The sequence below is a fragment of the Notothenia rossii genome (assembly GCF_949606895.1).
Source record: "Notothenia rossii genome assembly, chromosome: 4".
Classification (NCBI taxonomy): Eukaryota; Metazoa; Chordata; class Actinopteri; order Perciformes; family Nototheniidae; genus Notothenia; species Notothenia rossii.
The window spans coordinates 39,285,529-39,299,746 of NC_136902.1; the positions used below are offsets into that span (position 1 = coordinate 39,285,529).

At 41.6% G+C, this 14,218-nt stretch overlaps 1 protein-coding gene across 1 annotated transcript in view; it reads right to left on the reverse strand.

Moving 5' to 3' along the window:
- The window catches only part of dennd2da (DENN/MADD domain containing 2Da), a 38,560-nt gene extending 25,766 nt beyond the window's left edge, over positions 1-12,794 (reverse strand). The window contains exons 1-4 of the mRNA XM_079674127.1: positions 12,567-12,794; positions 4,468-4,531; positions 4,259-4,345; positions 4,019-4,078 (exon numbers count right to left, since the gene is read on the reverse strand). Of these exons, the coding sequence (XP_079530253.1) occupies positions 4,019-4,078; positions 4,259-4,345; positions 4,468-4,531; positions 12,567-12,590 (235 nt within the window). The 5' untranslated portion in view covers positions 12,591-12,794. The remainder of the gene's footprint in view (positions 1-4,018; positions 4,079-4,258; positions 4,346-4,467; positions 4,532-12,566) is intronic.
- Positions 12,795-14,218: the final 1,424 nt, after the last annotated feature.

Below are 14,218 nucleotides of genomic sequence, written 5' to 3' on the forward strand. Positions count from 1 at the left end.
CTTAGCGTTGCATTTGACACTGTTGACCACAACATATTACTAGACCGACTGGAAAACTGGGTCGGACTTTCGGTAACAGTTCTAAATTGGTTTGAATCCTGCTTAAAGGTCAGGAAACATTTCGTTTCTATAGGTAACTATACATCAGAGTTGACAAATATGACATGTGGGGTCCCTCAAGGCTCCATCCTGGGGCCTCTTCTCTTTAAGACCTACATGCTACCACTGGCTAAGATAATGAAAAACAACAAAACCAGTTACCATAGCTATGCGGATGACACACATTTACATAACCATTTCACCAGGAGACTATGCTCTAATTCAAACACTGAGTAAGTGCATTGAACAAATTAACCCTTGTGTGGTGTTCATATTTTTGTTACTCAGCCAGGGTTTGTGGGTCTGGTGGACCCGCGGCTTTTTTGGCTTCAATTCAACACAATCAAACTATTTTATGTTAAAATACTCAACAGATGTTTATTTCATCCCAATTACAAGCAATATAAACAGCATATATGGTTAATATTTGCCCATTTACATTTGTTAGATCACATTAATGAATTAAAGTACAGTACTACTTTTTTCCGCTGATCAGATATCCTGTGGCTCGTCTTTTTTTTGTAAACTGATGCTCAATCTCATCCTCTTCTTCAAAGTCACTGTCAGACTCAGAATTCTCCGAAATGTGATCCTCACGTTCTGAAACCTCTTCCTCTTCCTCTACATCATCATCAAATGGTTCTCTGTCTTCCAAAATCATTTGCAAGGCCCTCTGAGCAGAGAACCTTTTGGCCACCTTGATCAGTTGTGATAAGGACCCAAACTGGCGAAGCTTTATTTATTGTGTCTCGCCCCAAATGTTGCAGCTAGGATAGAGTGTGACATAATGCGGGAATGTGAGAGCAGACAGGTGTCAGGTGCTTGAATTTATCAACAATGTTGCAACCTTGTGCGAGAATGGCAGGGGCAGAAACACAAAAGTCTCACACACTCGCACACACACACACACACACACACACACACACACACACACACACACACACACACACACACACACACACACACACACACACACACACACACACACACACACACACACACACACACACACACACACACACACACACACACACACACACACACACACACACACACACACACACAAGGCCCAGACAGGTGCTTTCTCCAATTAAATAAAGATAAAACTGAGGTAATTGTTTTTGGAGCCAAGAAAGAACGTATAAAAGTCAGTCGGGTTCAAAACCACAGATGATTTTCAACAGTCACATTAAAACAATTACTAGGTCAGCTCATACTATCGCCTTAAGAATATATTTAGGATTAAACAACACACTCTCACGACCATAAACGTCCAGGAGCGACGCTTGGTCAGGGTCCCCGAGGCGTGCAGTTGGGACGCTCCTAGGCTCCTTCAGCTTCATAAAGGGACGCAAATAGCTTTCAACTGATTGCAATGTATTCCCATCTGCGGCGGGATTTGACGCTCATGGAAGCACGGCATTCGTTTGTGTTGGCTGCCCTTAAAGGCAATGTGAGCGTCCTGTATACCCGGAAGTAAGTATTCCCCTTTGTCGATTGATTTGACAGTGATATCTGCACTACGAGATATTATGCTAATTATGAACTATAATTATTATATTATTACGCTCTTATGGACTATTGTCAAAGCAGGATTTGGACAAAAGTGTCCGTGCTTTTATCTTCAGTAGACTCCACTACTGTAATGGTGTCTTTACAGGTCTCGCTAAAAGATTATATTAGAACGCTTTAGCTGACTCAGAACGCTGCTGCTCGACAATAAGAAAGTCGATCACATCACTCCAGTTCTATGGTCTTTACACTGGCTTCCTGTATCTCAAATAATTGATTTCAAAATACTGCTGCTGGTTTATAAAGCATTGAATGGTCTAGTGGCCAAAATACATTTCTGACCTCCTGCCAAAGGATGAACCATCCAGAACCCTCAGGTCTTCAGGGACTGGTCAGCTTTCTGTCCACAGAGTCAGAACTAAACATGGAGAAGCAGCGTTCAGTTATTATGCTCCAAATATCTGGATCAAACTACCAGAAACCTGCAGGTCCACTGCAACTCTTACTACTTTTAAATCCAGGCTGAAGACTTTTCTTTTTGCCGCTTCTTTTAATTGAACTATTCATATCTCACACTGCACTTTAACTTTTATTCATGCATTTTTTATGTTTATTGTATTATGCCAAATGCCATTTTATAATGTGTTTCCACTGCACTATTTTCTTAATGCTCTTAATGTATTTCTTTTTTGCAAAGCACTTTGAATTGCCTTGTTTTGAAAGGTGCTCTATAAATAAACTTGCCTTGCCTTGTCTCGCCTTGTTTAGTTTATACATTAAGTAAAAACATGAGTTTGAATGGACAAATCAAGTAATTTAAGCGGTCAGATAATGAAAATGGAATTAAATATTATTTCCCTCTGAAATGTAGTGTAGTAGAAATAGAATGTGGCATGAAATTACCCAAGTAAAGTACCTCAAAATTAGTAAATGTACTTACATTCCATCTCTGATTATATTTTTTCAACCTCTTTTCTCTGTAAGGGAAGATCTTCTTCAATAGGCTTTAACGAAATCAAGTAAGTCACATATCAAGATAAAACAACGAAAATACGCCATGGAGGCTCAACAGGTCAACTTCAACAGGATCTGTTGTAACCAGCTGTAACCCTGAACATCCAGCACAGTGACTCAAACTGGTTGAGTCAGTTCAGTGCAGAATAGCTTTAACCTTAATTAGAACCTGTTCATCGTCAGGAGCTGACTCATGCTTACTTTAATGACTTTTCATCCGCTTTTACAAGATTGTTAAACAGGTCGAGACTCCTGGAAAAGACTGTTTATGATTCTAGTAGCCTACTCTCAACTGGAACAAGTACTCAGATCTTGTACTTAAGTAAAAGTAAAGTACCAGTGTAGGAAAACAGAGTAAGCATTTACTTCATGTTTTTTAAATTGGGCCCTATGTTGCTTATTTTCAGGTTCAAATTGTGTTTTGTGTCTCTACTGTGACATGTCGAATATTCGCTTCGCTCTAATCCCTCTCACCGCATCGCTCTAAGCGCTCGACTTTTGCCGCGGCTGTCAGCTGTGTTTACTCGCATCATTCAAACAAGAATGGCCAAGGGGCTACAACTACAACCAAATGAACATATTGTACCGTGATTTAATTGTAATACACGTTTCAAAATGATGCCGAAGTAACAACATACTGATACTGGTTAGTAAAAACCATGAATTCATGCTTTGACAAGTCTGCAAACAAGACGGCAGGCAAACAACCTTTTAAAATGTGGGTTTTCTGAATGGAGATCGCATCGATCAGGCTTAGCTAACGTTGTATATGCTCCATACTCATAACAACGGCCTACAGGCATAAATAAACCAGCGAATGTATTCGCCATGACACAGACAGTCTGTGTTTTGTTCATGTTTAACTTTTGTCTAGTTTCTGAACAGATATGAGGAGCTGTGAGCTCTGAGTGCTAACAGCTAACGGCTGATGTTTTGGTTTTCTGGTTCAACGTCAGTGACGACAGGCTGAGATCCTCACCGCTGATTGGCTACCGTGAGATCGTGTCAAGTGAATTTGGCGCTCGAGTAGAAACAATTGAACTCGAGCGGTTGTCGCGGCCCCCTCCAATTACCTCACTCGCGCCGCGGCATTCGCATCAACCGCTTCATGCTCGCCACCGGAGCGAATTCGCGTCTGTCCGCCTCTCTGCATTGACTTTACATGTAATCAGGTGAAGGGGGTTGTGTGGGAGAGAAACTCTGTCTGGAGGGAACACAGGGATTTTAGCCTTTGCAGATCATTTACATGCACAGAAACCTATAGAAAAAACTACAGGAGAGGGGAAAACCCCAAAAGGCAGAATAGGGCCTCTTTAAGATTTGTAGGAGACTTGCTTGTGACTTGGACACGTGTGACATATTCCCACTTCTGCAGATCTGCTATCCTTCATACCTGTCTCGTTCTCCTGGTCCTCGGTACAGTGGAGCTTTGAGGCCTCATCTTGGACTGACTCTAGGATTAGAAATACAAAAGAATTAAATGTCTACAAGTTTTCACTTCTAATCTTTGGCCAGTTGGTGTTTTTCATGGGCAAAGAAATTAATGTTTATTTTATTGTATGAAAATGTCTATGGTTTTTGGCAGATTGTAACAATAGTGAACTGTAAGGAATTATGACAGTATATTGTTTACCCTTTCTCGATGTCTCCCGTACTGATGAAAAAGACATCAACCCTCTCCGCCGTGTGAATCCTCCCTCTTCATTACTGTGGTGCCTTTCTGCAGAAATTCACATTGATATCGTGATGCGTTATCAACAAAATAAAAGCTAAATGAGAAGCAGGAATTGTCTTTATTTAAATCAAGACATTTGACATCACTTGTGATAATGATTCACTTACTTTTAATACGCATAGATGAGAAGCTGAAACTCCTTGAGTTTGAAGGCAGCTGCGTCTCCAAATGCTGAGAGAAAGAGGAATAAAGATGGGTTTAAATAAATATAGAACCAAGAATAAATGTGTACCATCAATTAGTGGTTTAAAAATATATAATAACAATTTTAAAAAAGCATGTCAGTATCTGAACAGCTACTGGTCATGCAAGTTGGATATATATTTATAATATGATTCCTAATGATGATTCATCTAGTGCTACTGTTGCGTCACAATTTTCTCTTTTAAACCAACATCGCTTCATTGGATCCTATTTGCTCATGGTCAGGTTTAGTATTAGTATTTACTGTCTCTACCGGGACATGTCTCTGATGTTTAACACTACATTTCAAATTAAAATAACCTATTACTGTTGCTAAAAATCTTCCAGCCACCAGCGGAAGAACTGATCACTCTGCAGATCTTTAATCAGATGGCAATTGTTTGACTCAAATACTGTACTTTTTTTGCTGTGTCAGAGTCTGGGTATGTGTATCCTGATCACCAAAAATAACTAATACAAGCAAATAGAAACCATTTCCTCATTACCATTAGTGACTGGTCTTGGTGTGTTGATGCAGGTTTCAGTCAGTCGGGCTGCTGACCCCTGTTTGAATATTTAACTGGAGACTCATACGGCATGAACTGTAAGCTACATGAGCCTTAATGCTTCTGCATGGGAAGACAGAGACACTATTTATAGCCAACCAAAATGACAGGACATGATGAAGCCCTATGGGAAAACTCCAGAGCAATATAAACCACCAGTGTACGATTGGTATGCATCAAGGCAGGGTAGGAGTGGAGCACAACATAAAGAAAAGCATCTTCTAATATCAGTAAGTTAGTTAAAGTTGATAAACAATGTCTGTTTGATTTTGCCATGAGTGGAATTATTTGCATTTTGAGTTTCGTCTTTCGTCAGTCAATGATCTTCTCTGGGAAAATCCCCTGGCTAAGAAAGTTATGGGTTTAATGTGTTGTACACAAAACTAAAGCCAAAAGTAAAATGATAGATTCCACTGTACAGTGACGGAGACTCAATGTCAAATCCTCACAGCGGTGGAAGAAGTATTATAATTTAGTAAAAGTGCTTAAGTGTAAAAAGAAAGTAAAAATACAAAGTATCAGCATCACAATATATTCAATTACCAAAAGTAAAATGGCCCATTTCAGAATCTTGACTATACAGTACTAAATTACCGGATTATGATTATTGATGCATTAATTTGTTCACCACAGCTTGTTTTCTTGGTGGAGCTAATGTTATATACTGCTGCTGAATATTTTAACATAACATTTATATCAATGTTTATTTATTAGTTGAGTTATAGTTAGTATAAGCCAATAATCTAAATTAAACTGACAAAACACTTACAATTATGAAACAGACTAACTGTGCCAACAGGGACATATTATTGTCCCCTGGTTTCCGTTGTGTTTTGAGCTTCCTGCAGCATTTTGTGTTTGCAGCATTTCGATTAGGCAGCACTTATAGTGAATGTTTTCTAAAGGCTGCGCATTTGATGTGGAGTTGGTGAACATATTTTGCATGTGTTTTGGCACATTATTTTTTTTTATATTCGCATCCTTTTTTAAACTGCAACACGTTCCTCCCAATGGAAGTGTTTTGAGCTGTTGTAGTGTATTTGCCCCTTTCGGCCACGGGCATTCTCCGCCGCCAAACCCTCCATAAAAGGAAGATTTGCCCATGGGGGACTGACATAGAAAGGGCACAGCGTCAAACTCTCGAGGGGCCTTGAGCTCCGTAAAAATAATGCTGTGATCACACAGTGAAATGCATTAATCGGAGCTATTACGGCCCGTCCACACAGCGGCGTGCGTTGAAGCTCAAACGCTTTTGCCCGTTCACTTTGAATGGGGTGACGTCACGCTTCGCCGAACTGCATTGTGGGAGCGTCGCTATGCGTCACTCGCTGCAAAAGTTAGTACAAGCTCTAGCCAATCAAACTGCGTGCTTGTGTGTCCGGGGCGGGAGATTCATGTGATTGGTTGTTGATCGAGTTTCAGACACGCCCGCCGGCAAGCTTCAACGCACGCTGCTGTGTGGACGGGCCGTTATACCAGACGAGGTTTGTTTTCTGACAACCACACACCGGCTATAGTGTCCCTGAACCCGCAGAGTGCTTCGACAGCACTTTCTGCGGTTCATTACACTCACGTGCGCGCGCCCACCTGCTGCTTCCTTTACTGCAGTTTACAGTGGGAGTGTGCTAACAATAGCGCTGCTTTTTAAACGCTGCTTTTTAAATGCTGCGTGACCGAGGCTATCGATCCAAAGAGCCCCTCTGTAGACACGGGGGCTCCCAAGAGATCATCACGGTCACTTTTTTGAGAATGCCAGGAGTCCCAGCCAGCCGTGGGTCTCTCGTGATCCCACTGCGGCCAGGGACATCACCCGGCCAGCAGCGGCTGCAACACCATGGATAAAGTTATTAATTTGGCCGATGCTGCGGTTCAAATAATCGCTCTGATCCGGCGAGGTGGGGGCATCTTGCGGAGGAATAATCAGCGAGACGCCCAACACACCCGTGTTATTTGCAGCCGCGGCCATCCGCTCAAAGGCTCTAATCGAGGGGGGGGCACGCAGGGATATATGAGGTCTCCTTGCGGCCCCGCACCCTTAGAATACCTACCATTCCTGCCACCAGTTCTCTCGTTTTCAGTGGCTGCTGCCTCGACGCCTCCACACACTGCCAGATATCTGGCAACGGGGGCGAGACGAAAGCCGGTTGCGCCGGGCGGGCCAGACCGTAAAACCCCTGGCGGAGGCGGCCGGCTTCGGCGGCAGTGGTGGGGGGACGAAGTCATCTTCTTCCTCCTCAGCAAACGGAGCCATAACCCGCACGGCTGGGATGGCGAACGTTGGTGGCGTCGCCTCGGCCATATCCTGGTCTCCCACATCCACCACCTAGAGCTCGTCTTCGGCGTGGTCCAGGCACTCTAAACAGAGCTGGTGGGGATCGGCGCCCGCTATTAAGCTGGGCATGAGGGATAGGCACGGGTTTCCTGCAGGGGCGACTGCTCAGGTGATGACAGTCAGGAGGCGTAGCCGCCTTATATACTGTGAGCCTGCGCGTGCATTCAGGTAGGCTCGGAGTCGCCCTGATTTGCCAGCTACGTTTATACAACTTCAGTGTGGGAACGCTCGCGTATAGCCGCTTTCACACCGCAGGATTGCCGTACTTTAGTGCCGGCACTAAAGTACCACGGCACTGAATCCACGGCACTGAATCCACCAGGAGGCTAGTGCCAATCGCATTCACACCGCAGTACTTTCCCTGAGGCAAGATTACGCTGACGTCACTTCGTCTTCTTCTTCTCTGGCAGGCCGCAAAACCACTTCACGGCGAGTACCAAAAAAAACGAGAGAAGAAGAACTACACGGGGGAGGGGGTATACAGCCCACCCGCTGTACATGATATATATATATATATATATATATATATATATATATATATATATATATATATATAATAGGTAGGCTCAGTAGACAGACCGTAGTGCAAAGATAAAGTGTCACATGATTATCTACTAAATAGTGAATTCAGCATCAACTTCACCAAGATGAAGTTCATATCTTCATAAGATACGTGTTACTTTATGTCCCTACTAGAATCCGAGCTCAAATGACTCAAACCAACAAAATGTCCAAGCAAAGAATCATGTGCACCATGAGGCTGGGTTATAAGGGTAATTTACAAATAAAATACCCCATTATAACAATGGACTTTATCTTTATGTATTTATTATATATTACCCCCTTAGGCTGATTTTGGAAAAGGACATTAACCGTTGTTTGGTGTTTTTCCCTTATTTATCTAAAACAAATGACATGATAAATTACTTGTGTTTATGTGTGTAAGACTTGTGTTTCTGCACCTGCCATTGCTGCACAAGGTTGCAACATTATAGATAAATTCAACCACCGACCATACTTGTCAACCCTCCCGATTTTCGCGGGAGACTCCCGATTTCATTGCCCTCTCCCGGTTTCCTCCCGGGGTCATATTTCTACCGCATTTCTCCCGATTTCGGACAAAATCAGATTTACACACGACTGTTTCCACTCGGACTTTAATACAGCTCCACCATTGTTTAGTTTCCATGGTAACACGTCTCTTTAGTAGCGCGCAACTCAAAATCTGAGAGGGTGAAGCAGATATTCACAGAAAACAGAACAAGAATCGACAACTACTCTACTCTCTGCTCACTACTTTCCTGTAAAATACAGGTCCAGCCCACACATCTGCTCCATCAAGGACGGTGCTACAGGCCGCAAGGCAGTGCACTTACAACTACAATAAGCATGTTAATGTTAATCCAACAGCTCCAGCGATCCACTAGCACCCCCCCCCCCCATCCCCATTTTGCATTGGCAAGTATGCCACCGACACCTGTCTGCTCTCACATTCTTCTATTCTGCAAATTTGGGGTGGGACACACACAATAAATAAAGCTTCGCCAGTTTGTTTGTTTCATTGCACAGTCAAGACATAACAATAACGGCATCACGCCGCTCAAGTAGCTTTTGCGAACATCGCTCAAAACATTTGGAGTTGGGAACTGCTTTCTGTAGAAGCTGGTGCATCCCGTCCTCAGAGTAAATTGCCAGAAGGGCCGACACTTCCTCATCATTCCACCGCTCCGGTGTTGTAGTACGTGTGGTCATAACTGCTGTAAAGTACAAAAAAACTACTCGCTCAGGTGTGGATGTGGTTTTGTAGCGAGGAAAAAAATGGCTGCCTAACAAAAAAATTCAGAGTCTAACGGGGCATGGTTTGCAATTCGCCCAGCCAATAGAAATAGAATAGAAATTGGCACTCTTTTATCACCAGGTTCGTACCACCTCTCTAGCAGGGACTGAAAATGGCCAAAAGAGTTCCCGGCATTGAGTAGTCCCGGCGGTGTTAACGCGATATTATTGATACTAACGGAACTAAAGAACCAAAGTACCAGGGAAAGTCCTGCGGTGTGAATGCGGCTATTGATGAGAGTAGTACCCGTAGAGCCCAGTAGAGGGTGGAGCCTGTGTGAGATAGAACTATACTCAACATGTCAACAAAGCAAACTATCTACTGTCACCTGCATTTTATCTCCTAAGCAGTGCTCAACATTTCATTTTTAGGGACCTCCCCAAAAGACAGTAGCAAACAAAACAAACTCCTTGCAACCCAACCACCAAACTAAAGGAACATCACTATATGAATGAGACACTATGATCAGATAAACCCCTCACACATAGAGGCTGAAAAGGAAATCTGGAGCCTCTAAAATCTTTCTCCAGCCCTGAATGTAGAGGGTATCGGTGCCTCTGGCTGGTGACCGCTGGAGTGCTACAGAGACTGCTTCAGACCTGTGCACACTCGTTCTTCGTCTGGCTTATCATTCACTTCAAAGAGAAGATGGCTGCCGTAGCGACCATGCCTGCAGGCACGCGCGCACACACACACACACACACACACACACACACACACACACACACACACACACACACACACACACACACACACACACACACACACACACACACACACACACACACACACACACACACACACACACACACACACACACACACACACACACACACACACCTGTTCGATTCTGCATCCTTCAGCACTTCAGTTAATATTAAACAAGGTTGGGAGGGTCATTGTTTAAATGTAATACACTTGAATTACCTGTGAAAAAATGTAATGAGTAACTGAACCTGAGTCACAATATAAAAGTAATGTAACCTGATTACTTTCCATCATGTTTGGATAACCTCAATATTAAATGCAATGCAAATAAATAAAAGAGAAAAGACGACAATGTAAACAGTAAAATAAAGAAACAAATGTTTAGTTGTATTTTAGTTTTTCTTAAGACAAACCTGTTTTTTGCACACACACACACACACACACACACACACACACACACACACACACACACACACACACACACACACACACACACACACACACACACACACACACACACACACACACACACACACACACACACACACACACACACACACACACACACACACTGCATTTTCAGGCAGTAGTCTCTAGATTTACAGTGAAAGTAAAGTTTAAAAACATCTTAAATCAAATCTGACAAACAAAAAATACTCTGTAGTTTAATACAGACAGTAGATGCGGTGACATTTCATCAAGTGAAAGCATTATTGGAACAGTAGGCCATGATGATGAAGGGAAGATCAGCTCTGGTTTCACTCAACACTTGTTTCACTTTGTGTTTTGATACTCATCAAGTGTTTTAATGTTTGCATGTGCTTTGTAATATATCATTCTTTATATTACAATTTATTTTAACATTGGAATCCTGTTAGTAATCCCCAATTTGTCTACAGTAACCTGATTATATCTTTTTGATTTAACCTTTGTTGTAACATGCTTGTGTAATCCTGTTACATGTAATCAATTACTCCCCAGGCCTGATATCAATCAACCACCATACGCTCTAAATGCATGACTTTAAACACAACGTGTTTACATTGTTGTATTGGTCTTGTCAGATTAAAGTAAAAGTAGTTCTCCCACCCCTGACCCAGGACCCAGACCCTCAGGGGGCCTCAAGGCTCAGCTTCACTAAGGTTTCATTATCACAGACTTGGGTGGAAGTGTTTTCTGTAACACTGAAAGCACCATAGGTTGAAGAAGTATGCAGATCATTTACTTACTTTCATGCATTCAAAACCTTACAAGGAATTGAAATTAAAAGTACCCAGGCCTCTTCCATAGCCTTTCATATATTAACAGATCATCACTGACACATTAGCTTTTGAGTTTGAGCAGTATTTCTGCGTTCAGTTAAATATTACATTACATTACTGTACATCTCACCTGTTGGAAACGTTATCCTTTTATCCACTTTTATGACTTACATACATTCAGTACTGTGGGAAATCCCCACAGGAGCAAAGTGGGGTGAAGTGTCTTGCCCAGGGACACAATGACAGGCTGACTGCAGCGGGGATTGAACCAGGGCCACATCCTCCCATTCCATATCAATGTAAAATGCAAAAACATCCAAACAGACTTTTTTATATAACGGAATCCTGTAAACCCTATTCTTGACCGCAGTAAAACATTTCAGTTTTATTTTTATACAAATGTTTAAAAAGCTTTCTGATAAGTGTCTGTATTCACCCTGCACCTGCTGTGAGCTCCAGCAATAAACCAAGTTATGGAAACATAAATACCCCTGTTGAATTGTAAAGTAATCAAACCTTGTTATTTTTAGAGTACATAGGTCACTTTTTTCACTTTAAAAAAGCACCCCCTCCCCCCCTTGGTATACTTGCTTAGTTTCGCCTTAGTTCCTGCTGGGTCTCTATGGGAACATGATTATGTCATTTTGATACCATAGACACAAAATTATTGAGCCTAAGTGCAACAAATAATGAATTACAATAGCCTGAGATTGCTGCTGGACAAAACCTCAGATGACACTAAATACATAAAAATGCATGTATGCTTTTGGAAAGTGTGTAAACAGTATTATATATTGTGTATTTCTTCAACCAGATCATACACATGTAGACTATTCCATCTGATCTTCCAACTTGTGAATTAAAGCAATGTCACCTTCAACTTCCAATGAATAAGTCTCCCCAGAAACTCTTTTGATCCTGTGTACAGGAAGTTTAAACATCTGATTGTAGAGGTTTCTGATATTTTGTGATTTCATGTCTCTCTGCACATGATTACCATCAGGTATAAAAAGCTATTTGCCCTACATCAACATGTAAATGGTGTAACATAATTTCCACCACAGGAAGTAAAAGTTCTCTATTCCTCCTGTCATGTGATGTTTACAGGAAATGTAAGTCTCAGATGTTTACCAACCGTATTTTACTATGAAATTATCTAAATTGCCACTGACTGTGTTGCGCCTTCATTCATGATACTTTCGAGATACTGATATATCAATAAATCACATGTGAAAGGAGGTTAATAATGACGAGTTAATCACAGATGAGCCTTGAAGTGAAAACACAAAGAGCATGTGTTATGGAGGGACACACTCACCTGTTGCTGTGACGTCTTCTCCATTTGTCTCAGCAGATTAAAGGAGCGTAGTCATCCACTGGATCTATTTCTACTGTTAAGATTTAAACCTAACTTTGGTTTTTAGCAATAAATACCAGCTGGAAATATCCTGTTCCGCAGCCTGTGGCAGAGTTTTTATTATTGGCGATGAAGCAGCAAGTGCTTGCATGAACAGGAAGTGCTCTTGAGTTGAGTGCGGTTGACGGACTTCAGTCTCAGGCTGGGATTTCCTCTTTCAGTGCCTAAGTACAGTGACGTGTGACGTGTGTGTGTGAATGTGTGTGTGCGTGTGTGTGTGTGTGTGCGTGTGTGTGTGTGTGTGTGTGTGTGTGTGTGTGTGTGTGTGTGTGTGCGTGTGTGTGTGTGTGTGTGTGTGTGCGTATGTGTGTGTGTGTGTGTGTGTTACAGTAAAACCTGTTCCTCAGCCTTTGGAACCGGCATGGATAACGATTCATTTTTGTGGTATCACATTACACACCTCTGTTTGTGTTAGAAGTCAAACTAAAGGTCACAGAAAGTAAAACGAAAGAGGAATACAAAAAGTACAAAAAAATACAAAAGACTGCATCAACTTTAATCCCTCTTTAGACTGTCCATTTGTGAGTGTATATAGTTGTGTAATGCTAAGTTAATACTTTTTTAATGAGTAATGACCATGTCATACCAGAGAGTGACAAACATCCATAAGTTATACACTCCTCTCAAGGTTAGCTAAAGCCCCTAAAGGGAAATTAAAGATATTGGGCTGAATATTTAAAAAAAAAAATTGAACAGAGCTTGCTGGCTAACAACTGACCAGCAAGCAAAAGGAAGTGCATGAAACTTGCATTATCTTTCATATCCATCAGGGGGCGACTCCACTGGTTGCAAAACATGTCCAGTTCTAAAGAAGTCAATGAGAAAACGATCCTATTTATCATTTAATGTTTTACCTTATAGTGAACATTAAGTAAAGTTTGTCCTGAAAGTTAACATTTATTTTCAAAAAAGCATTATAATAATAATAATAATAATAATAATAATAATCAGGGATGCAAACTCATCAGGGAAATATCGGCTTTAAAATTAGGAATAACAGAGGATTTTAGCAGTCAGAACTAAAGCAGCAGTGTTATTAACAACAGAAACGCCAAAGAGTCACATCTAATAGAAATATATAAAAGCATTTTGAAAATGTATTTTCATGCCTCTGTGCAAGGCTTAGTCTTTCTATCTTTATAGCAACTGGTGTAAAGTAAATAAGTTCATAAACTCAAGTACTATACTTGGGTACAATTTTGAGATACTTGTACTTTATTTAAGTATTTCAATGTTTTGCTACTTTGTTCTTCTTCTCCACTACAGTTCAGGGGCCGTATTCACAAAGCATTTTATCTTACCGCTAGGAGTGCTCCTAACTCGCGCTAAAACATTTTACGTAGGAGTTTTTTCTTAAAAGTTATTCACAAAGCCGCAGAGACCTACTCATACTAAGGATAAATCACTAAGAGTGAGCTAAGAGTGACGCGCCGTTGCTATGGATTACGTCAATTCTCGTGCATGAGTGTAGAAGCGGTCAGTACGGTGATTGGTTGTTCAGAGCAGGCGGTCTCGGTGAAACTCATCTGCAACATCCCACAAACGAGCCCACT